The sequence below is a fragment of the Hyperoodon ampullatus genome, assembly GCF_949752795.1.
Source record: "Hyperoodon ampullatus genome assembly, chromosome: 12".
NCBI classification, from domain to species: domain Eukaryota; kingdom Metazoa; phylum Chordata; class Mammalia; order Artiodactyla; family Ziphiidae; genus Hyperoodon; species Hyperoodon ampullatus.
Genome location: NC_136925.1, coordinates 61,683,852 through 61,710,160, shown reverse-complemented (window position 1 = coordinate 61,710,160; position 26,309 = coordinate 61,683,852). Strand labels below are relative to the sequence as shown.

The following is a 26,309-nucleotide window of genomic DNA, read 5'->3' as shown; positions in this document are numbered from 1 at the left end:
GAGATACTTTGAAATCCATAAATACTGTGAGAATAAACAACATGAAAATTTTTGGAGATTCTTTTTATATTATTTTTTTTTCAAGTTTGAAATCATGCAGTTTGCACTGTGGCCAAAGGAATGGAGGAAATCTTATTTTAAGACATGATTTAATAAATGTGTGAAGTGATGATGACAGAAAAAAGAACATGTCAGAGAGGCAAACATGGATTCTCAAAAGAGAATTTTGAGAAGCATGCCAAAAAAGACATTAAGATGAAGTAGTTAGAAGACAGGTTTTCAAACAAATATCTCAAATATAAATAATCCACCAGAACCCACTTAACGTTTGAAACTTTGGCTTTCCACATAAGTACTAGCCAACACAAAACCCCTGGAGGTGGGAATGTTTTAATATTTGGATTTTTCTGGACACTGAGAAAAAGACCTTAATCACATGGATTTTTTTCTTTAACACATCACTATTTTATATTCCCTTCCACAAAGAAGAGAGTTTATTTGTTAGATATTTTTTGTTATCAATCTCTAAAATTGTTGTTTGATTAGTACATTAAAGATATAAGGAGCTATTTTAGTAACCAATATCAGGATTTTACTAAGTAATTCTCCAGTGATCTGAGTTAATCTACTTGTTGACGGTTGAAATTTATCCTTAATTGTAATAAAAGTGCCTATATTTCCTGAATAATAAATGTCACTTGAATGAGTAAAGTGTTTCTAACCATGTCGATAACTTAAAGTATATTCTACATATTTATCATTTCCTAATTTAAACATCATTTTTATTAACTCTAGTAAATGTTAATATACTTAATGAATGGTCTTCATGCACAAGGGTATGCACTCGGTCCCCATTGAGATAAGAAATTTCTTATCATGGTCCCCATTGAGATAGGAAATTTCTCCTAACACCCTCTGAGGGGAGAATATAAATGCAAGCATTTCTCCTCATATGAATCTGATGATTTGAATAAACTTAAATTTGTGCACTATTTCCTAGCCATTTTTTTTGTAAGAAGCTATTTTATAGAATATTTATATGGTATATATGGTTCTAACCTTACAATTTTAAACCTTTTCCCTCTATCTGTTAACAGTAAAAAACTTACTTTAAGTTTTTCTTTTTCAGTCACATTTCTGTGTGTGTTTTGTTTAAGAACCTACTAAATTTAGTTGTCAAATTATACTGTGACATTTGCCCAGTGTATTAATTTTTAAAGTAAAATAATTAACAGTGAAAAATAACAAGAAAGCAACTGAAAACCATAAACTATGAGAAATTAAAATGAGTCTTACTGATTTAATGAATATGAAAAATACATAATTTCATTCTAACATAGCCAGAATACATGCCAGATCACTGAATTTATATTTTACAGGTATTCTGATGTTTACCTTTTCCAAAGCTTTCCAACTGATGTAATAATAACTTCTTAATTTGTCTTTTTATATTTTAAAGATTTATAGAAGTTATTTGCATATGGCATCTTTTTTTAAAAGATCAAGTATGAAATTTCTGAGAGTTTAGGCAAAGTTAACCAGAGCTGTTGTAGTATATGTGGCTCTGAAATATGAAATCTAATCTCAGAAAAGATTTTCAGCCTCAAACTTGTGTAGCAAGGTATATAAGCTAACCACTTTTTGTCATGTATGTGACAGAAATGTAATCATTGCCATGCCATGAGTGAGGTTGAGTTTCCTGAAAGGAGTTTCTGAATTTTACTCTTGATGTTAGCATTACTGTTTTTCAGGTGGAAACTATGGACTCCTTCTCCTTTCCTTTTTCTAACTAGTCAGTTGCAGAGCCCTCTCATTCCTTTATTCTAAGTCTTTCTTAGTTCACCAATCATCCATTTGATCTTTATGGTTTCTTTCTTGTCCTCTTTGTTCCTTTTTCCTAGTATCAAAGTTCTGTGGATGCCATTATATCTTCCTAGATCTCTAAGTTCTCTTCTCTGAATTGATATTTCCTCTATGTTCAGTTTTTTCATCTGTTAATGTATCCTGTGTTTTTCTTTTATGCCAATGATTTTTCCTTTATATCTGATGAACATTGGTATCTGTTTTTTTTTTTTAAATGAATGACTGGATACAAATATGGTGTCCCTCCCTCTTCTGTTGTGTAAATAACTCTATAATCTAACTATTTTGTCACCTGAGCAGAAAGTCTATTGAGAACTTTGTATATATGGCTAAAACATATTAACTGGCAGGCTTATATTTAGGGTAGTAAACAGGTAAGATAAATGAGTCCACCTGTCAGGCTGTCGGTCTAATTTCCAGAAAGAGAATAAGCAGGACAGCAGTATCCACTCTAGAAGTCTTCACTCTGTCCAGATGGTTTGTTCAATATTATTTTTAGAGACAGTGCCACTGACTTTTTTTTTTTTTTTGCTTGTGGTTAATGCTCAGCAGCATCCATTTTATGTGGGATCTGCAGCCTATCTGGCCCAAGTGTTTTACATATGAACCTTCCATTATTTCTCCTGGATTATGTTTTGTTTTGCCCCCCACCAAATATGTTGATTCTGTGTTCACAGCTCCTCTGAGTTTCATTGTCAGATTTTGTATCTACAGCAGCCCACCATAATGTTTTCAGACAGATGTTTCTAATCACTTTTCATCTTCTGTAAATTTGTTGAAATTTCTAATCTGTTCTTTCAGGCTCACCAGTGACCTATACACATTGCTAATTCCAGTGGTCAATTCTTTGTCCTTATCTCGCTTGACCTATCAGCAGCATTTGACACATTCGATGGCTTCTTAATACATTGGTGTCTGGGGGGCCACCACATTCTTGGTTTTTTCTCTTATCTCATTAGCTACTGCTCTTCATTCTCCTTTGCTGATTCTTCCTCTTTTCTTCCATTTCTTTTTAGACTGTTCCACTGCAATCTGATCCTCTTTTATTCCCTATACTTCACTTCCTTGATGAACTCATGACTTTAAGTAAAGCCCACACACCAGTGATTCTCAAATGTCTATCTTCAGCCCAGACCTCTTTGCTGAATTCTAGACCAGCACAGTCCAATATGGGAACCTTCAGCCTCATGTGGCAGTTGAATACTTGAAATGTGTCTTGTGTGACTGAGGAACTAAATTTTTAATTTTACTTCATTTTAATTTAAATTTAAATAGCCACATGTGGCCAGTAGCTATCATATTGGACAGTACAGATCTACAAAATCTACTTCAATGTAAATCTTCATTATCTGACACCAGACAAATCGGGTGTTAGAATATAAAGAATGGATTACCCATTTTTTAAATTAAATACAAATAATGCCTTTAGTATTAAAACTTTCCTGAAAGTATTATCCTGAAGATTTCATGATATTTCATCATCACGATTGTGCATTGATTAACTTTAATAGAGACTCCAGAAGTTTCTTATTTTTCATATTTAAATTAGTACCACATATTCTGGTAGCACGTAGCCAAGAGGTCAGAGACACCTGAATTTAGATTCAGATTCTGTTTCTTATGCTGTGACCTGGAGCAAGTAATTTCATCTTAGTGACTTGTCATTTGAAAATAGAGGATAGGAAAGTGTTTACTGCAAGTGAAAGTTTTTAAATACCAACCTGTGTTTGACTTATAATGCAGTAAGAGTTATAGATAGTATCTTTATGACTATATCCAGAACTATTTTAATCATTGAACCTTTTGATTTTAAATTTACTTAACTTCCCACTAAATTTTAGAAAGAGAAATCACTATGCTCTTAGAAATAAATTTAGTGTATGTCTTACGTTAAAATCCATATTCTTTCAGTACATATTTTTTCAAAATACAACTTCTAGGCATACTGATTAAAACACTTCCAAGACAAAAGTAGTTTTCATTATATAATCCTGAAGTAGGAGACTTTGAAGGTTTCAGCTTCTTTATCCAGAACATAATTTATATCATGGTGAAAATAGTGAATGTTTTATAATTTACTGCTGTGCCTCCAGGGAAAATTGATAGTATAAAGTAACCAATCCACTCAAAGTGAGGATTAGAGGAAGAATTACAACAACTTTATATTGACTGCAACAGGCAAGGTGAGAGGACAGGTTATAAAATGGCAAAATTATTTCTTACCAGGCATAACTTTATTGTTTGTTTTTTATAGTTTGAGAAAGACTATGTTTAACATTGTTTAATATCAACCAGAAGACACATTTTACTATTTTATAACTTCAAACTGAAATGACAGTTTTTCCATTTTTAAGGCAGTTAGGCATACAAAAAGATGTTGTGGAATGTATTCCCAAATATGTACTTCTATGGTTTTCTGTAACTTTTTCTGATAATAAACTTAATGCCTGGTCTTAAAGAAAAGTATTCCATAATTTTGAAGCCTTTCTTCAATTGCTAGAGCTTACGAATATTTTTAGTTTTCCAGTATTATAGTGAACACATTGTATACCAAAATGTTGACCACATCTATGATAATGAAAAATAGTTTAATTCATGTTTAAAGTAGAATAAACTTTATTCCATATTATTAATCACATATACCCATTCCTTCCCTTTATATACCTACACATTAGCATTTTCACAGCTTTCACATCACAATCCATTTCAGTCTTTTTTTTTTTTTTTTACCATTTTTTTTTTTATTTTTTTTTATTTTACTAGTTTCTGCTTTATAACAAAGTGAATCAGTCATACATATACATCTGTTCCCACATCCCTTCCCTCATGCATCTCCCTCCCTCCCACCCTCCCCGTCCCACCCCTCCAGGCGGTCACAAAGCACCGAGCTGATCTCCCTGTGCTCTGCGGCTGCTTCCCACTATCTATCTACCTTACGTTTGGTAGTGTATATATGTCCATGCCTCTCTTTCGCTTTGTCACAGCTTACCCTTCCCCCTCCCCATGTCCTCAAGTCCATTCTCAAGTAGGTCTGTGTCTTTATTCCCGTTTTACCCCTAGGTTCTTCATGACATTTTTTTTTTTAATTCCATATATATATGTTAGCATACGGTATTTGTCTTTCTCTTTCTGACTTACTTCACTCTGTATGACAGACTCTGGGTCTATCCACCTCATTACCAATAGCTCAGTTTCGTTTCTTTTTATGGCTGAGTAATATTCCATTGTATATATGTGCCACATCTTCTTTATCCATTCATCCGATGATGGACACTTAGGTTGTTTCCAGCTCCGGGCTATTGTGAATAGAGCTGCAATGAACATTTTGGTACATGTCTCTTTTTGAATTATGGTTTTCTCAGGGTATATGCCCAGTAGTGGGATTGCTGGGTCATATGGTAGTTCTATTTGTAGTTTTTTAAGGAACCTCCATACTGTTCTCCATAGTGGCTGTACCAATTCACATTCCCACCAGCAGTGCAAGAGTGTTCCCTTTTCTCCACACCCTCTCCAGCATTTATTGTTTCTAGATTTCTTGATGATGGCCATTCTGACTTGTGTGAGATGATATCTCATTGTAGTTTTGATTTGCATTTCTCTAATGATTAATGATGTTGAGCATTCTTTCATGTGTTTGTTGGCAGTCTGTATATCTTCTGTGGAGAAATGCCTATTTAAGTCTTCTGCCCATTTTTGGATTGGGTTGTTTGTTTTTTTGCTATTGAGCTGCATGAGCTGTTTATAAATTTTGGAGATTAATCCTTTGTCAGTTGCTTCATTTGCAAATATTTTCTCCCATTCTGAGGGTTGTCTTTTGGTCTTGTTTATGGTTTCCTTTGCTGTGCAAAAGCTTTGAAGTTTCATTAGGTCCCATTTGTTTATCTTTGTCTTTATTTCCATTTCTCTAGGAGGTGGGTCCAAAAGGATCTTGCTGTGATTTATGTCATAGAGTGTTCTGCCTATGTTTTCCTCTAAGAGTTTGATAGTTTCTGGCCTTACATTTAGTTCTTTAATCCATTTTGAGCTTATTTTTGTGTATGGTGTTAGGGAATGATCTAATCTCAAACTTTTACATGTCCCTGTCCAGTTTTCCAGGCACCACTTATTGAAGAGGCTGTCCTTTCTCCACTGTACATTCCTGCCTCCTTTATCAAAGATAAGTTGGCCATATGTGCGTGGGTTTATCTCTGGGCTTTCTATCCTGATCCACTGATCTATCTTTCTGTTTTTATGCCAGTACCACACTGTCTTAATTACTGTAGCTTTGTAGTATAGTCTGAAGTCAGGGAGCCTGATTCCTCCAGCTCCGTTTTTCGTTCTCAAGATTGCTTTGGCTATTCGGGGTCTTTTGTTTTTCCAAACAAATTTTGAAATTTTTTGTTCTAGTTCTGTGAAAAATGCCAGTGGTAGTTTGATAGGGATTGCATTGAATCTGTAGATTGCTTTGGGTAGTAGAGTCATTTTCACAATATTGATTCTTCCAATCCAGGAGCATGGTATATCTCTCCATCTATTTGTATCATCTTTAATTTCTTTCATCAGTGTCTTATAATTTTCTGCAGGTCTCTTGTCTCCTTAGGTAGGTTTATTCCTAGATATTTTATTCTTTTTGTTGCAATGGTAAATGGGAGTGTTTTCTTGATTTCATTTTCAGATTTTTCATCATTAGTGTACAGGAATGCCAGAGATTTCTGTGCATTAATTTTGTATCCTGCTACTTTACCAAATTCATGGATTAGCTCTAGTAGTTTTTCGGTAGCATCTTTAGGATTCTCTGTGTATAGTATCATGTCATCTGCAAACAGTGACAGCTTTACTTCTTCTTTTCCAATTTGGATTCCTTTTATTTCCTTTTCTTCTCTGATTGCTGTGGCTAAAACTTCCAAAACTATGTTGAATAAGAGTGGTGAGAGTGGGCAGCCTTCTCTTGTTCCTGATCTTAGTGGAAATGGTTTCAGTTTTTCACCATTGAGGACGATGTTGGCTGTGGGTTTGTCATATATGGCCTTTATTATGTTGAGGAAAGTTCCCTCTATGCCTACTTTCTGCAGGGTTTTTATCATAAATGCGTGTTGAATTTTGTCGAAAGCTTTCTCTGCATCTATTGAGATGATCATATGGTTTTTCTCCTTCAACTTGTTAATATGGTGTATCACATTGATTGATTTGCGTATATTGAAGAATCCTTGCATTCCTGGAATAAACCCCACTTGATCATGGTGTATGATCCTTTTAATGTGCTGTTGGATTCTGTTTGCTAGTATTTTGTTGAGGATTTTTGCATCTATGTTCATCAGTGATATTGGCCTGTAGTTTTCTTTCTTTGTGACATCCTTGCCTGGTTTTGGTATCAAGGTGATGGTGGCCTCGTAGAATGAGTTTGGGAGTGTTCCTTCCTCTGATATTGTTTGGAAGAGTTTGAGAAGGATGGGTGTTAGCTTTTCTCTAAATGTTTGATTGAATTCGCCTGTGAAGCCATCTGGTCCTGGGCTTTTGTTTGATGGAAGATTTTTAATCACAGTTTCAATTTCAGTGCTTGTGATTGGTCTATTCATATTTTCTATTTCTTCCTGAGTCAGTCTTGGTAGGTTGTGCATTTCTAAGAATTTGTCCATTTCTTCCAGGTTGTCCATTTTATTGGCATAGAGTTGCTTATAGTAATCTCTCATGATCTTTTGTATTTCTGCAGTGTCAGTTGTTACTTCTCCTTTTTCATTTCTAATTCTATTGATTTGAGTCTTCTCCCTTCTTTTCTTGATGAGTCTGCCTAATGGTTTGTCAATTTTGTTTATCTTCTCAAAGAACCAGCTTTTAGTTTGGTTGATCTTTGCTATCGTTTCCTTCATTTCTTTTTCATTTATTTCTGATCTGATCTTTATGATTTCTTTCCTTCTGCTAACTTTGGTGGTTTTTTGTTCTTCTTTCTCTAATTGCTTTAGGTGCAGGGTCAGGTTGTTTACTCGAAATGTTTCCTGTTTCTTAAGGTGGGATTGTATTGCTATAAACTTCCCCCTTAGAACTGCTTTTGCTGCGTCCCATAGGTTTTGGGTCGTCGTGTCTCCATTGTCACTTGTTTCTAGGTATTTTTTAATTTCCTCTTTGATTTCTTCAGTGATCACTTCGTTATTGAGTAGTGTATTGTTTAGCCTCCATGTGTTTGTATTTTTTACAGCTCTTTTCCTGTAATTGATGTCTAGTCTCATAGCATTGTGGTCGGAAAAGATACTTGATACAATTTCAATTTTCTTAAATTTACCAAGGCTTGATTTGTGACCCAAGATATGATCTATCCTGGAGAATGTTCCATGAGCACTTGAGAAAAATGTGTATTCTGTTGTTTTTGGATGGAATGTCCTATAAATATCAACTAAGTCCATCTTGTTTAATGTATCATTTAAAGCTTGTGTTTCCTTATTTATTTTCATTTTGGATGATCTGTCCATTGGTGAAAGTGGGGTGTTAAAGTCCCCTACTATGATTGTGTTACTGTCGATTTCCCCTTTTATGGCTGTTAGTATTTGCCTTATGTATTGAGGTGCTCCTATGTTGGGTGCATAAATATTTACAATTGTTATATCTTCTTCTTGGATCGATCCCTTTATTGTTATGTAGTGTCCTTCTTTGTCTCTTCTAATAGTCTTTATTTTAAAGTCTATTTTGTCTGATATAAGAATTGCTACTCCAGCTTTCTTTTGATTTCCATTTGCATGGAATATCTTTTTCCATCCCCTTACTTTCAATCTGTATGTGTCTCTAGGTCTGAAGTGGGTCTCTTGTAGACAGCATATATATGGGTCTTGTTTTTGTATCCATTCAGCCACTCTGTGTCTTTTGGTGGGAGCAGTTAGTCCATTTACATTTAAGGTAATTATTGATATGTATGTTCCTATTCCCATTTCCTTAATTGCTTTGGGTTCGTTATTGTAGGTATATTCGTTCTGTTGTGTTTCTTGCCTAGAGAAGTTCCTTTAGCATTTGTTGTAAAGCTGGTTTGGTGGTGCTGAACTCTCTCAGCTTTTGCTTGTCTGTAAACGTTTTAATTTCTCCATCAAATCTGAATGAGATCCTTGCTGGGTAGAGTAATCTTGGTTGCAGGTTTCTCTCCTTCATCACTTTAATTATGTCCTGCCACTCCCTTCTGGCTTGTAGAGTTTCTGCTGAGAGATCAGCTGTTAACCTGATGGGGATTCCCTTGTGTGTTATTTGTTGTTTTTCCCTTGCTGCTTTTAATATGATTTCTTTGTGTTTAATTTTTGACAGTTTGATTAATATGTGTCTTGGCGTATTTCTCCTTGGATTTATTCTGTATGGGACTCTCTGTGCCTCCTGGACTTGATTAACTATTTCCTTTCCCATATTACGGAAGTTTTCAACTATAATCTCTTCAAATATTTTCTCAGTCCCTTTCTTTTTCTCTTCTTCTTCTGGAACCCCTATAATTCGAATGTTGGTGCGTTTAATGTTGTCCCAGAGGTCTGTGAGACTGTCCTCTGTTCTTTTCATTCTTTTTTCTTTATTTTGCTCTGCATCAGTTATTTCCACTATTTTATCTTCCACCTCACTTATCCGTTCTTCTGCCTCAGTTATTCTGCTATTGATCCCATCTAGAGTATTTTTCATTTCATTTATTGTGTTTTTAATCGATGCTTGATTCATCTTTAGTTCTTCTAGGTCCTTGTTAACTGTTTCTTGCATATTGTCTATTCTACTTCCAAGATTTTGGATCTTGGAAATAGAATCTTGGATCAGCTTTACTATCATTATTCTGAATTCTTTTTCAGGTAGACTGCCTATTACCTCTTCATTTGTTAGGTCTGGTAGGTTTTTATCTTGCTCCTTCACCTGCTGTGTGTTTCTCTGCTTTCTCATTTTGCTTATGTTACTGTGTTTGGGGTTTCCTTTTTGCAGGCTGCAGACTCGTAGTTCCCGTTGTTTTTGGTGTCTGTCCCCCGTGGCTAAGGTTGTTTCAGTAGGTTGTGTAGGCTTCCTGGTGGGGGGGACTAATGCCTGTGTTCTGGTGGTTGAGGCTCGATCTTGTCTTTCTGGTGGACAGGTCCACGTCTGGTGGTGTGTTTTGGGGTGCCTGTGGCCTTATTATGTTTTTAGGTAGCCTCTCTGCTAATGGGTGGGGTTGTGTTCCTGCCTTGCTAGTTGCTTGGCATAGGGTGACCAGCACTGTAGCTTGCTGGTCGTTGACTGAACCTGGGTGCTGGTGTTGAGATGGAGATCCCTGGGAGATTTTCGCTCCTTGATATTATGTGGAGCTGGGAGGTCTCTTGTGGACCCGTGTCCTGAAGTTGGCTCTCCCACTTCAGAGGCACAGCACTGACTCCTGGCTGCAGCACCAAGAGCCTTTCATCCCCCCGGCTCAGAATAACAGTGAGAAAAAGTAGAAAGAAAGAATTAGTAGAAGAAAGAAAGAGAGAGGGAAAGAAAGGAAGAAGGGAAGAAAGGAAGGAAGGAATGAAGAAAGAAAGGAGGGAGGGAGGGAGGAAGGATGGAAAGAAAGAAGGAAAGAAAGGAGGGAGGGAGGGAGGAATGAAAGCAAAAGGAAGAGTGAATGGAAGAAGGGACGGAGGGAGGAAGGAAAGAAAGAAAGAAAGACAGGAGGGAGGGAGGGAGGAAGGAAAGAAAAAGAAAGTGGAAAGAAGAAGGGTGGGAGGGAGGGAGGGAGGAAAGAAAAAGAAAGAAGGAAAGGAGGAGCGGAGGGAGGGAGGGAGGAAGGGAAGGGAGGAAAAAAAGAAAGAGCAGGTAAAGTAAAATAGAATAAAGTATGAAATATAGTAGCATTATTAAAATTAAATAGTAATTATTGAAAAAAAACACGGACCGATAGAACCCTGGGACATATGGTGGAAGCAAAGCTATACAGAGAGAATCTTACACAGAAGATTACACATACACATTCACAAAAAGAGAGCAGGGGGAAAAATCAAAAATCTTGCTCTCCAAGTCCACCTCCTCAATTTGGGATAATTCATTGTAAAAAGAGGAAAAGGGCGAGAAGTCTGAAATCTTGCTAAGTCCACCTTCTTAATTTGGGATAATTCGTTGTAAAAAGAGGAAAAAGGGGGGAAAGTATTAAATCTTGTCCTCAAAGTCCACCTCCTCAATTTGGGATGATTCGCTGTCCATTCATACACTCCACAGACGCAGGGCACATCAAATGGACCGTGGAGCTTTAATCCGCTGCCTCCGAGGCTGCACAGAGAGATTTCCCTGTCTCTGCTCTCACAACTCCCGGGTCTCAGCCTTGGACCTGGCCCCGCCTCTGCGCGTAGGTCGCCGGAGGGCGTCCGTTCTTCACTCAGACAGGACGGGTTTAAAGGAGCCGCTGATTCGGGGGCTCTGGCTCACTCAGGCAGAGGGGAGGGAGGGGCGCGCAGTGTGGGGCGGGCCTGCGGCGGCAGAGGCCGGCGTGACGTTGCAGCAGCCCGTGGCGCTCCGTGCGCCCTCCCGGGAAAGCCGTCCCCGGGTCCCGGGACCCCGGCAGTGGCGGGGTGCACAGGCCCCCCGGAAGGCGGGGCGGACAGTGACCCGCGCTCGCACACAGGCCCCGCGGCGGCGGCCGGCGGCGGCGGCGGCGGCGGCGGCAGCCCCAGCGTCCCACGCCCGTCTCCGAGGTCCGCGCCTTACCCGCGGCTCGCGCCTCTCTCCGGCGCCTCCCCAAGCAGCCCTCTTAATGCCCTCTCCTCGCGCACCAGGCAACAAAAGGGAAAAAAGTCTCTTGCCTCTCCGGTAGCTCCAGACCCTTTCCCCGGACTCCCTCCGGGCTAGCCGTGGTGCACTAACCCCTTCAGGCTCTCTTCCTGCCGCCAGCCCCAGTCCTCTCCCTGCGCTCCGACTGAAAGCCGATACCCGAGCCTCAGCTCCCAGCCCCGCCCGCCCCGGCGGCCGAGCAGACAAGCCTCTCGGGCTGGTGTGTGCCTGAGGGCACCGATCCTCTGTGCCAGAATCTCTCCGCTTTGCCCTCCGCACCCCTGTTGCTGTGCTCTCCTCTGCTACTCCGAAGCTTTCCCCCTCCGCCACCTGCAGTCTCCGCCCGCGAAGGGGCTTGTAGTGTGTAGAAACCTTCCCTCCTTCACGGCTCCCTCCCACTGGTGCAGGTCCCGTCCATATCCTATTGTCTCTGTTTATTCTTTTTTTTCTTTTGACCTACCCAGGTATGTGGGGAGTTTCTTGCCTTTTGGGGGGTCTGAGGTCTTCTGTCAGCGTTCAGTAGGTGTTCTGTTGGAGTTGTTCCACGTGTAGATGAATTTCTGATGTATCTGTGGGGAGGAAGGTGATCTCCGCGTCTTACTCTTCCGCCATCTTCCTCCGGCTCTCATTTCAGTCTTTATGTTCTATTATTCTTTGAAAAGTTATGAGTTTAAAAAATCAGTAATTATTTTTTATTTACTAATCTTGCTTAGGGTAGGCACTGCTTAGAACCAAGGAAGCAGCTCCTTATGTTTCCCCTCCCCTGGTCATGGGGAAAAAAATGAAATCCTATTTATATCCTAAAAATAATTTTTATTTCCTTTGTAAATTTCTGTGTCCCAAATTAACTTTTTTGTGAATTAAGTCTATGATAAGAAATACTTTAGTTTTTAAACATTTTGGTTTGTGTCTACTGAAGGCCCTGGAAATTCAGAGTAGGAGGGCTATCTAAATTAAGTTTTCATTTACTCTTACTCAGTTAGATTATACTTTTCTAATACTGTACTCAGAATAGCCCTAAGGTTTCGTGTAGAGTAGCTAACTGCATACTTTTTGCATTTTGTGGTTTAGTCAGTTTGGTCTAGATAGTGAAGAGACTATGATATCATAGAATTTACTGGTAATGTTTTCTGGAAATGAATATCCATCACTTATTGAAATGCCAACTAACAGTGGAAATTAGGTTGAGGAACCAGACCTTCTGGTAATGATAGAGATGTCTAGATAATGCTGATTTGTATTTTCCAGAATTTTAAACATGTATTTTCAGGAAAATTTTTCCTTAGTGAAAAGTGAATGAAAATGTAAAGAATAACTCCATGTTTTTCTGCAAGTCTTGAGAGCAAAGTTGATGACAAATATGGAAACTAAGAAATGACTAAGTGGAATGACTGGTCATTTTTTAAAAAATAATTTAAGTGGTTTTTGCAGTATAAATGTTTGATAAGTAAAAAGTAGAACATTATTTTAATGTTCTAATTTCAGTCAGTTTACTTTTTTCCTCAACTTTCTCTGAAAAAACATTCAACTATAATTTCATAAGGAGTAAAATTGAGAATGATTTTTGACTAGTGTCCATCTTTTTCTTTTTTATCAAACCAGAAATACTGTATTTTAGTAGAAGCACCCTACAAAACTGTTAGTTTAAAAAATAAAAACCTTTTTATACTTGATCAAAAATTAATTCATACAGGTTATCAACCAATGTTTATGGCGAGCTTACTATGCACTAGGGACTGTGCTAAGCCCTGGGGAAATGGAAGCTGAAAGACTGCCCTCAAAGTCCTCCCAGTCTAGTTGGGGAATCCAGCAGGCAAAGAAAGAGGTATAATATGTTGGGGATGAGTTCAACAGGAGATAAGCATAAAACACTAAGAGAGCTCAGAGAAAGGAATCTGTTCGATTAAATGTATTAATTCTGTGTTGTCTTTACAATATAGAACAATATTGTCCATTTAAGACTCCTCTAAATGGCAGTTTAGAACGAGGAATCTGGATTTTGTTGCTGGCCTTTTAGGAGACTAATATGTCTCAAGTCATGTGAGAGCCTTAATTACTATGTTACATCTTTCAAATGTGCCTCCCAGTGGTATTCTGGGAATAAGTGAGTTAATACATAAAAAGCACTCCAGTTTCCTTTATATTAATGTGTGTGAGTGACACTGTGTGTGTGTGTGTGTGTTGTGTGTTGTGTATACCTGCCCTTCTTTTGAAAGGAATCCAGTCTTTCACATCTCACAGCTATTAAATTTGTCTGAGCAAAGTAGGCAGTGAGCAGGTTTTTTATTTTGGCCAATACAGAGTCAACAAAGTTTGAGGTTTTTTGGGGAGAGGATAGTCTCATTTTCTTCTCTTTCTTCTTTTTTCTTTATTTTTGTAGGAATATTATGAGGCTTGATACTTAATGTCTCCTCAGTCTTTTCAATCTGTATATTTTCAAGCGAAGATTTAATAAACAGTTGAAAGCAAAACACTTTAAAAACTAATGTTAAAGGCAGTGTAAATGCAAAGTATAGCAGTTAGGCAAATTAATGTACTTAATATTCAGTGAACTTTAACAGGGAAAAAGTTGATATAGCATAATCATATTTTTAAAATGACTTCTCATTGCTTTGAGTTGTGGAAAACGTCTTCTAAATTATCATGCTTATTTTCAGAATTTAAATTTATTGTCTCTGTCTAGAATTTAAATTGGATCTTTTATGGGTGGACCCAGGAAAATGAATTCTCACTTTCTTATATTCTCAATACTGTACCACTGTAGTAGATGAAAATAGTTTTCCCTTATTCAATCCTTTCTCATGTTAACTTTCTTCTTTTTTTGTTTTTAATTCTAAAGGATGTTTAATTCCTGCATATACAGATTCTGGGAATGCAAGATTCATTCATACATTCAGTAAGTACCCAGTGAGTACTTACTTTGTCCCAGGCACTGTTATAAGTGTTATGTGAATGTATCAGTGAACAGAACAGATAATAATCCATGTCCTTGTTTAAGCTTACTTCCAGTGGAGAGATACAGACAATAAGCAAATAAATACAGAATAAATAACAAAACAAGGAAAGGGGATAGGGTGAACTGGGGAATGGGGTTAGGTTGCTATTTTTTTTTTTTTTTTTTTTTTTTTTTTTTGCATTACGTGGGCTTCTCACTGCTGTGGCCTCTCCCGTTGCGGAGCACAGGCTCTGGACATGCAGGCCCAGCAGCCATGGCTCACGGGCCTAGCCGCTCTGCGGCATGTGGGATCTTCCCAGACCGGGGCACGAACCCGTGTCCCCTGCATCGGCAGGCGGACTCTCAACCACTGCGCCACCAGGGAAGCCCAAGGTTGCTATTTTTAATGGGTGGTAAAGGAAAGCTTCACAAAGAAGGTGACACTTGAGCAAAATTTTGAAGAAGAAAGAAAGCCATGTTGTCAAGAAGAATAGCAAACCCAACCAAGATCCCAAGTCAGAAATTTGCTTAGTGTGCATTTTGCACAGCAAAAAGGCTAAAATGTCTGGTGTGGAGGAATGAGGGGGAGAGTAGAAGTCAGAGGGGTAGCGAGAGGCCAGATCATACAGAACCTTATATAAATGAGTGCAAAGCACCGCCCTATCCCCAACACTGGCATTATTCACTAGAGATGTATTTTTAAAAGGGGGAGGTGGATGGGATTGTACAGTTTAATACTTGCTGTAAATAAAAATATGAACAAAGTATACAGGAGAGCAGATACGACGTAATGACGAATAATTCCTTGTAGAGAAAGCAATATTTAAAGTAATTGTTGCAAGATGAGAAGACTGTCAATTATAAAAAGTATTAAGGCATCCCAGCTAGGAAGGCCAGTTAAAATATTATTTTAATAATTGAGGTGGGAGAACAGGACTGAAGTAAGAAACTAGAGATGTTAAGTTATTAAGGTATTAGAAATTTGGAATGTGAACGGTAAGAGATAGAGAAGTAGAATTTGAGGATAACTAAGGATTCTAATTTCGGTGAAGGAGTGGATGGCAATCCATTAACAAAAATAGGGGAATATAGGAATATTGGGAAAATGATAATGAATTGTATACAGTGTTTTGGATATATTGAGTTTGAGATGCCTGGCAGACATCTAGAGCAAGACATCAAATAACTTGCACATCTATTTGAAACTTATTTATTAAAGGTCCTACTATGAGTCAAGCCCTGTGCTAGGAACTAGACTACATACTTTGAAATACAGGCTTGGAGCATAAGTATAGATTAAGCCTGTATTTTCTTTTTTAGTATCTTTGTCTTATTTTGGTATCAGAGTAGTGATGACCTTATAGAATTAATTTGGGATGTTCCTCTCTCTTCAGTTTCTTGAAATAGTTTGAGAAAGATAATGCATATATTCTTTGTATGTTTGGTAGAATTCCCCTGTGAAGTCATCTGGTCCTGAACTTGTTTGCTGATTCAATTCACTACTGATTCAATTTCACTACTAGTTGTTAGATTATCTCTTTCTCCCTGATTCAGTTTTGGAAGATTGTATGTTTCTAGGAATGTATCCATTTCTTCTAGGTTGTCCAATTTATTGGCATATAACTGCTTGTAGTATTCTCTTATGATTTTTTTGTGTCTCCGTGATATTGGTTATAATTTCTCCTCTTTCATTTCTTATTTTGTTTATTTAGGTCCTCTCTTTTTATTCTTGATGGACCTGGCTAAAGGCTTACCAATTTTATCTTTTCAAAAAGCCAGCTTTTGTTTTCACTGATCTTTTCCATTGTTTTTTGGTCTCTATTTCATTTATTTGCTCTCTGATCTTTATTATTTCCTTCCTTGTGCTGAATTTGGACTTTGTTTTTGTTCTTTTCCTAATTCCTTTAGATAGTAGGTTTTGTTGTTTATTTGAAATTTTTCTTGGTTCTTGAGGTAGGCCTGTATTGTGGTAAACTTCTCTCTCAGACCTGCTTTGGCTGCATCCCATGGATTTTGGAAAGTTGTGTTTTTATTTTCATTTATATCAAAATACTTTCTGATTTCCTCTTTGATTGCTTTCTATGTCTCTTTCTATGTCTCTGTGAAATTAGGTGAAACAGTTAACTATTGTGGCCTTGAAGAGGTGTTCTTGTGTGGGAGCATCCTATGTAGTCTGCATGTGCTTTGTTAACCCATAGGTTTTTTAGTAATAAGTTGTTTAGTCTCCATGTTTTTATGTTTTTTCCATTTTTCTTTCTAATTTCTAGTTCCATGCCGTTGTGGTCAGAAAAAATACTTGATATAATTTCTATCCTCTTAAATTTATTGAGACTTGTTTTATGGTCTAGCATGTGATCTGTTCTGGAGAATGTTCCATGTGCACCTGAAAAGAATGTGTATTCATCTTTTTCGGTGGAATACCCTGAAGATATCTACTAAGTCCAACTGGTCTAAGTGGAGTTTAAGACCACTGTTCCCTTATTGATTTTCTGTGTGCATGACCTGTCCATTGATGTCATTAGGGTGTTGAAGCCCCTACTATTATTGTATTATTGTCAGTTTCTCCCTTTAAGTCTGTTAGTATTTGCTTTATATATTTAGATACTCCTATATTAGGTGCATATATATTAATGAATGTTATATTCTCTTCTTGTATTGATCCCTTTATCATTATATAATGCCCTTTTTTGTCTTTGTTTTAGACACTGTTTTAATGTCTATTTTGCCTGATATGACTATTGCCACCCCAGCTTTCTTTTTGTTTCATTTGCGTGATATATATTTTTTTCCATCCTCTCACTTTCAGTCTGTGTGTGTCTTTAGCTGTGAAGTGAGTCTCTTATAAGCAACATATAAATACACCTTTTTATATCCAGTCAGCCACCCTATGTCTTTTGATTGGAGCATTTAGTCCACTGATAATTTAAAGTGATTATTGGTAAGTATGTACTTATTGCCTTTTTGTTGTTTCCTGGTTGTTTTTGTAGTTCTCTCTTCTTTTCTTCTTTTAGTTTCTTCTCTTGTGGTTTGATGGTTTTCTTTAGTGTTATTCTTATGTTCCTTTCTGTCTGATTTTTGTGTATGTGTTGTAGGTTTTTGATTTGTGGTTACCATGGAGTTCATATATGTTGACCTATAACTATATCTACTTGTTTTAAAGTTCTAACACGTTCTACAAGATCTTCCTTTTTTACTCCCCTCCCCCATGTTCTGCGTTTTTGATATCATATTTTACATTTTCATGTCTATCTCTTAACTGTTTAATGTAGTTATAGTTGATTTTACAATTTTTGTCTTTTAATCTTCATACTAGCTTAAGTGGTTGATCCATACCATTTCTTATATATTTGCCTTTACTAGTGGGATTTTTCCTTTCCTATAAATTCTTACTTCTTTTCTTGTTGTAGCCTTTTCTTTTCCACTTAGAGAAGACCTTTTAACCCTTTTTGTAGGATCAGTTTAGTATTGATGAACTCTTTTAGTTTTTGCTTGTCTGAGAAGTTATTTCTCCTTCAATTCTGAGTGATAACCTTACTGGGTAGAGTATCCTAGACTGTAGGTCTTTCCCTTTCAGCACTTTAAATATATCATACCACTGCCTTCCAGCCTGCAAAGTTTCTGCAGAAAAGTCAGCTGAAAGCTTGATACCTTGTATATGACTGTTTTTCTCTTGCTGCCTTTAAAATTCTCTCTTTATCTTTAACTCTTGTCATTTTAATTATGATATGTCTTGGTGTTGGCCTCTTTGGGTTCATCTTGTTTGGGACTCTGTGCTTCCTGTACCTGGAAATCTGTTTCTTCAGCTTTGGGAAGTTTTCAGCTGTAATTTCATCAAATATATTTTTAACCCCTTTCTCTTTTCTCCTTCTGGGACCCCTACCATGTGCAGGTTAATATGCTTGATATTGTCCTGGAGGTCCCTTAACTGTCCTCATTTTCTAAAATTTGTTTTTCTTTTTGCTGTTCTGATTGGATGATTTCCATTGTTCTATCTTTTGGATCATTTATGCATTCTTCTGTATTACATAGTCTGCTGTTAATTCTTTCTAGTATGTTTTTCATTTCAATTATTGTAGTCCTTAGCTCTGACTGGTTCCTTTTTATGATTTCTAGTCCTTTGCTAAAATTCTCACCTGTTCATCTATTCTTTTCCCAAGTTCAGTTAGTATTCTTTTTTTTTTTTTTTTTTTTTCGGTACGCAGGCCTCTCACTGTTGTGGCCTCTCCCGTTGCAGAGCACAGGCTCCGGATGCGCAGGCTCAGCGCCCATGGCTCACGGGCTCAGCCGCTCCGCGGCATGTGGGATCCTCCCGGACCGGGGCACGAACCCGTGTCTCCTGCATCGGCAGGCGGACTCTCAACCACTGCGCCACCAGGGAAGCCCCAGTTAGTATTCTTATTACTAATACCTTGAACTCTTTATCTGGTAAATTATCTGTTTCATTGGTTGTTCTTTCAGGATTTTTTTTCTTCTTCTTTCATTTGAAACAAAAACTTCTGTCTTCTTATTTTGTTTAACTTTCTATGTCTCTATGAAATTAGGTGAAACAGTTAACTATTGTGTTCTTGAAGAGGTGTTCTTGTGTGGGAGCATCCTATGTAGTCTGCATGTGCCCAGTGGCTTTGATGTTAGAGCTGGATCTGAAATGAGCAAGGGTCATGCCTTCCCCGAGGGTGTGCTGGCAGCTATCACCTTGGTGGGAGGTGGGGCTAGAGATGGAGGGGCTAGAGATGGAGGGGCTAGAGCTAGAGCCAGGTGTGAGCCCGGACTTTTCCTGTGCTCATTAGGCATCACCACCATATCGGGGTGGGGGTGGGTCCCAAGGAGGTGGAACAGAAGCCCTGAGGGTCAGATCCGAGCTTATTCCATTCCCTTTAAGTATGTGTTCTCCCCACTCCTGGCAATGGCACCTCCTCCCCAGAGGAGAACAGTGCTGGAGCAAGAGGAGCCAGAGCAGACACCCAGCCTTGGGCACATGCTGGGATGGTCATGGCACACCAGTCAGAGTTGCAGACCACTCCTGATCTGCTGCCTCCATGAGTGTCAGCCATGGCTGCCCTCACCCTGTTCACATGCAGTGCCAGGTCCAAGCCGGCTCCAACCCCTACAAGAGCCCACTCTCCTCAGCATCAGCACCTCTGCCCTAGAAGGAGCTGCACCAGAGCAAGAGGGGCTGGAGCAGGCACCTGGTGCAGGATGGGTCATGCACTGAGCCAGTTGTGGGAAACTGGCCACAGCCCCGGGCAGTTTTAATCTACTTCCTCTGCCTTTTTCAGGGAGTACGCAAGCACGTGCACACTCTGCATGAGTGAAGTCTCGATTTCTTACAGTCCTCCTTTAGGTCCCACTGGTTTTCAAACCCACTAAGGGTACCCATCTTCCTTGTTTTGAACCTTAGGGCTGGGGTGCCCAAGATGTGGTTCAAACCCCTCACTCTTCAGGGAGGATCTTTGAGCCCCTGATATCCCCCTCCTCTTCTGTGTCCCCTCCTTGGAGCACAGGTCCCAACCTGATCACTTCCCCTCCCTTCCTACTCGACTCTGATCTTTCTTTACAAGCTTGGTTGTAGGAGAGTCTTTCTGCCAGTCTCCCGTTTGTTTTCAGTGAGAATTGCTCCACGTGTAGATGGTTTTTTTTTATGTGTTCATTGGCAGAGGTGAGCTCAGCATCCTTCTATTCTGCCATCTTGATCTCCTTCTGGATCAGATATTTTAAACATTAAAATCAAAATAAACATTCTGAATATATATCAATTATGTTCAGCGTTCAGTAGGCCAGGTATAATTTGAAGTATTTTTTATATTAATTAACTAATTTAACCCTCCCGTCAGCCAGTGAGATACATATTGCTTCCCCTGTACTGAATAAGGAAATGAAGGCATAGAGTGGATAAATAACTTGCCCAAGTCACATATCTAATAATTGCCAGAGTCAGTCTTTGACTACATTACAGAGTAGCTCCAGAGTCAGGATATATTATACAAATAAATTGTTCTTTGGAATGTATTTTTTCCCTGATTATAAAGGAACAAAGTCTAATAGTAGAGATTATAAACAACTCATATCTCTGAACAGGGTGGTAATTTTATTATTATATATAATAATATTAATATTATATATAATATAATTATTATTATAATTAAAATTATTGTTTTTAATAAACAGTAGATTTATTGAGTGGTGCTATCAGCATGTCAAATATAAATACATTCATGCATTAATTGTGGAGTTTTCTCTCATTTTTAGGAAGGTGTTCTAATCAATCCAGAGTGAGTGTTTTGATTTTCTGTTGGCTCTTTGTTTTAAATAATGCTGAGAAGTTTTTTCAGTGAGAATTTTAAACCTGTTTACTCTGCTTATATGGAAGATTTTTCAATTTTCAAAACCACTGAAAATTTGCTTGCCTACTATATGGTCACTAAAAGTCTATTAAGGGCCTACACTCCTTTCCCAAACTTTATTCTGAAATATTTTAAAACCACAAAAACGTTGAAAAAAGGAGGTAAAATGAAACTTCTAAATTCACAACATTTGCTTCTTAGCTTTTAAAATTTCACTCATATATCTGCCAACAAGAAGGGCATTGTCTTAAATAACCATAGTTCCATTATCACATCTAGGAAAACTAATGATACTATAATACCATTTAATAAACAGTTCATATTCAGGTTTTCCTAATTGTGCCTAAGATGTCTTAAGTAATTTTTTTATTTGCTTACCTATTTTGTACAGCATCCAGTCCAGATTAGCACTTATATTGGTCATTATGTCATTTTAATTTCATTTAATCTCAGTTAATCTCGAATCTTTTTTGTTTGTTTTTCATGACATTAACTTTTTTAAAGAGTCTGCCTGAGCCAGTTGTCCTGTAGAATATCCACTGTTTTGATTTTGTCTATTTTATCATGATTAGATCCAAGCCAGACTTTTTTTGGCAAGAATACAGTAAGTGATTTGTGCTTTTTTGCATCACATCAGGTGGTATATAATGTCAGGTTGCCCCGCTATTGGTGTTGCTATATTTAGTCCTGGATCTTTTTCTGAGCATTTTAATACATTCTGTTGATCTACATGTCTACTCATGTGTCATCCCCACATTGTTTTAATTACAGAGACTTTTTACAATATATATTGATACTTAGTATTTATTTTCAGTCATCACTCTTTTTTTCCCCAGGATTTTTCTAGCTATTCTTGCATAGTCTTCTATATGAATTTTAGAATCAACTTGTCTAGTGCTGGGGCAAAAACTATTTTATTGAAATCACATTAAATTCATATATTATCTCAGAGAATATTGGCCTTTATGTGCTGTTACATTGTCTTAGAACAAGGGATGTCTTTCCATTTGTTCAAGACTACTTTTAAGTCTTTCAGAAATATTTTTACATTTTCTTCATACTGTTTTATGTATTTTTTGTATTTATTCAAGTATTTTCTCTTTTATGATAATCTTATAAATGAGGTATGCTTTTTCATTATATCTTCTAACTGGTTGTTTGAATATGTAAAGGGTATTGATTTTTATATATTAAATTTTATATTATGCTGACTTTCTGATTTATTAGTTCTCTTATTGGTTGTGTTAGTTTTAGCATTGATTCTTTTGGACTTTCTGGGTATAAATTATATTATCTGAGTAACAGTTTTACTTCTTTTCCAATTCTTGAGAAGGGCTTGCAGTTTTCGTACAGACATCTTTATATTGAATTTGGAAGGAAAGATCTTTGCCTTCTAAAATTCTGTGTTTTACTGGAATATAATAAATTGTATTTCATTTGTCCTAGCTGTAGATAATCAAAGCATAATTCTCCCTGTGCCCCATATAGAGATTAATGGCAATTTCCAAAACTCAATTAGGATGCATAGTTATAGTATTGCCTAAAACAAATAACTCTTTAGAAAGTTTCATAGAAGGAAGGAGAGAGGTTCTCCTGTCCTTAGCACAATGCCTTGTGCTTTGTGAGTTGCCCATAATCATTTGGTGATGATACATAAGATTGCTGGATATATGTTCTGGCTTCAGAATTTGGCACTTTGTTTGGCCTGCTTTGTTTTTGCAATAAATCTGATCATCTTTTTTCTTTCTTTCCTTTGATCATGGTCCTGACTTGAAGGTTGGTAGAGTTTAAGGAAACTAAAAAATATATAATTCTGCTGTTCCAATCAGTCAGGTACAAGTGGGGTATAATGTCATGTTCTGATTTTCCACAAAGTAAAATACCCAAAGCATCTCCCAAGAAGCATAAAATTTCTTCATTATCTTCTCCAGAGTGTATTAATGTCTGGAAAATTAGGAAAATTTTAAAATAATACATTTCAATTTTATAGTAGGTTTAGAAACATTACCAAAGGAAGTAGTTAATTAATGTTTTTAAAAAGAGTCCTAGAACATTAATTCAAACATTCTGATGACTAATACACACAGTTAACACTGCATTGTAGAATATGAACCCGGTGGATATGGCATAGATTAATTCATTCAGTTAATATTTGAGTTAACTCTTGAGGACCTTCTGTGTTTCGAGCATTTGGACCAGGCACTATGGATACAAAAGTGAATTAAATCAGATCCTGACCACAGGGGCTAGACAAGCACACAAATGGGTCTGGAGGTTTGTGACTTAGATGCATGGGTTTCAGTAATGGTACTGCTGCTCCTTGGTTGTGTGACCCATCTTCTGACTTACTTTCTGAAAGCTGCTATTTCCTCCCTTTAAAGTGGTGTTATCTTTGTTGTTTATTAATTAGCTATCTTAAAATTCTTAATAGTTGTCAAGTTTTGTTTGTTTTGTTTTATTTTAATTTAAGAGATTCTCTAATTTTTCCATTGTTATCAGTGGCACTACCAGTCGTATAAGGTTATTTGCTGATCTTCAAGTTACTGAAACTCCTTACCAGAGTTTATTTTCTTCGCATGCTCATGGTTGTGGTCCCAACTATTCTGCTGGAGGTCCGAACTATAGCAAAAAAATGAAAACAAACCTGTGCAACTGTTACCCCTGTGCTAAGGCACAGGATTAAGCTTCTCCTCTCAAGTCTCATCAGTTGCAGTTTACAGCCATCTCCCAGTAACCAGTCCTGGAAGCAAACTCCTCCAGGTGGATGGGCGTATAGGCCTCTGTTTAAGGACCATTGTGGTCCATAGGATCTGCCAGGCCCTTGATGTACTACAAACATTAAACTGACAGATAATAGCCAGTTACCCAGAGGATTTATAGCTTCTGCTGGCTGAGAGCCCTCAGTGAGCTCTGGAAAACCCATTTTCTGCCCACACCTTGAGAAGAGGCCTGTTTTCCATGCACAGCTCCTTGCTCAGCACCAAGGAAGACACAGCCCTCCCATTCCCACACGTTGCCTGACACACTGCCTCTGAGATCCCAGGAAAAAAAAAAACTTCATCTTCTGAGATACTGTCCAGCGTTTGCCATCCCTCTTGCCTTAGTCTTCGTAGGCCTCTGGAAAGGAAATAAACATGATTTCAGATTTTAAAATCATTAGACAAAGTGAAAAAGAAGATACTCACCTAGAAGATTAAGTGGCATTATCAAAAGATAAAAATTATAAAGGTAAAAATAAAATGGGCTGCAGAATTAAACAAATAGCAGAATAAAACTTCCCTGAGCAGAAGAATGATAAGATTCTGCAGATTAAAGGGCTATCAAGTCCCAAGAAAGATTAATAATAACAAAGACACACTTGGACATACCCTGGTGAAAGCAGTCTGTTGGCACAATTCCCTCTTTCAGGGGAGGTCAGTCTTTTTTCAGGCCTTCATCTGGTTGGATGAAGCCCACTCACATTATGGAAGGCAATCTACTTTACTCAAGGTCTGCTAACTTAAATGTCAATCCCATCCAAGAAATAACTTTTCACAGAAACATCTGGAATGTTTGATCAGATACAAGGGAAATAAAATATAGATTTTTTTTGGTAAAATTTACTTAAAATAGCAAAATATTTGGGGATGCTTTTCCTTAAGTTTATTCCTTTCTGTATATTCTCTATTGAAAGCTTAAACAAACATGTATGATTGTATTTCTAAATGATATTATTTCAGTAGGCAATCTAAATTTAAAACTAAGCTTATATTGGGTTGGCCAAAAAAAGTTCGTTCAGGTTTTTCCATAAGATGTTATGGGAAAACCCAAACAAACTTTTTTTGGCCAACCCAATATCTTTAGAAAATTCATTTTAAAATTCTAGTTTTCACCACATTCTTATCCTGAAGTTGAAACTGTAAAACATGTAATTTTTTTCTTTGTACTTTCATAAGCTAAGAATGTAGATTTGGGGGTTTTTTAGTTTTTTTAATTTTCATCATTTTGAAATTACTTTCTAATTGGATAAGAATTTTAAAAACAGTAGTCAGCCTAGGCCTATTTTATGGCAGTCAGATTATAGTAGTGAGAACACATATGTAAGCTGTTGCTAATTCCTGAACCCCGTGGTATGACCACTCTCATTTTAAAGCCAGTGTGTCTGTCGTGCCAGACTATTCTTAGCGGTTGCAGCTAGAGAGGGTTGTGAGAGCATGAGGGCTGAGGAGGTGAGGATTTCACCATTAGTTCTGTATACTTTAGCGGTTGCAGCTAGAGAGGGTTGTGAGAGCATGAGGGCTGAGGAGGTGAGGATTTCACCATTAGTTCTGTATACTTCAGTGTAAAGTCTTAACAATAAGGATCAGCATTATTTGAATATTTTCAAATATGTGTTACTTGGGTTTTAAAAAAAACTTTTCAAGGCCAGTGTTATCTAAGAATAAAAATGTCTTTCCATCAAAATTACTTTAAAGACTTTGTTATTACATTTAAGACAGAACTGTTCATTTGGTGTATAGTATTTCTCCAAAAAAGGACATCTGTTTTACTAGACTCTTAAGGTCAGAAATCATAATTTATCCTTTATAATTTATCTTTTATCACTGAGTGCCAAATAGCCACTTACAACTAAATATTAGCTGATTGAATACAGGTAGTATAGTGCTTTACACTTCACTGGCTAACAATACATATGGAGAGTATTTTTAAATGAAACAAAAACTATTTTTTTAATCTTGTTTCACAGTACTTAGTTCATTTTGAATATACTCTTACAAAAGTGATAAAAAGTGATTGTGTTGTGTTGATCTCATTTATTATACTTTAAGAAAAAATGAGTTAAATGCCTATAAATGAGAGAAACTAGTGTTTTGTTTCAACTAGGAATTGTACTGTTTGCTCTTAACAGTGCATTGCAATTCTCACTTCTAACCACCCCTGCGTGGTTAGCTTTTAGCGTTATTTAACAAACTGTTAAACTACTCACATGTTAACTATTCACATGTTGGTCTGCTGATTGACAGAGATTGAAAAGTAAATGAGAGCCACACCTGTGTTCATTTTAAACTTGAGCTTGATTTTGAACCAGTATCTTTACAGATGAGGTGCAATGTGTTACATCCTCAGAAGCTGTTTATTACAAAGAAATGCAGTAGAGGACATGGGGATCAAAAAGATAAATCTATACATGATAAAATGATTTTTCTCAAGGTTAGCAGTCTATATTGTCATTTTAAACCAGAGAATCAAGGGAACTTTTTTTTCTTCAGTACTCTGTGGTGATTGAATAGATAGCCGATTGTATCATAGTAGGAAATCAGATGATCAAAGAGAAATTCAAATAGATTTATTTTTTGTTTTTGAGAAAATAAGGAAGCGATTCTTTTCATAGACTTTGTGATATTTCTTTATGAAAACTTGATGACCTCAAGACAGAAGCAAAACTTTCATTGAAGAAATGTAGCAGAGGGAGATAATGGTATAATTTTTGA

The 26,309-nt window shown here is 37.2% G+C and overlaps 1 protein-coding gene across 1 annotated transcript in view; it reads left to right on the top strand.

Moving 5' to 3' along the window:
* The window catches only part of AHI1 (Abelson helper integration site 1), a gene marked incomplete at its 3' end in the record, with an annotated part of 214,518 nt that overhangs the window by 96,421 nt on the left and 91,788 nt on the right, over positions 1–26,309 (top strand). The window contains 1 exon segment of the mRNA XM_079716741.1: positions 14,402–14,458. Within this exon segment, the coding sequence (XP_079572867.1) occupies positions 14,402–14,458 (57 nt within the window).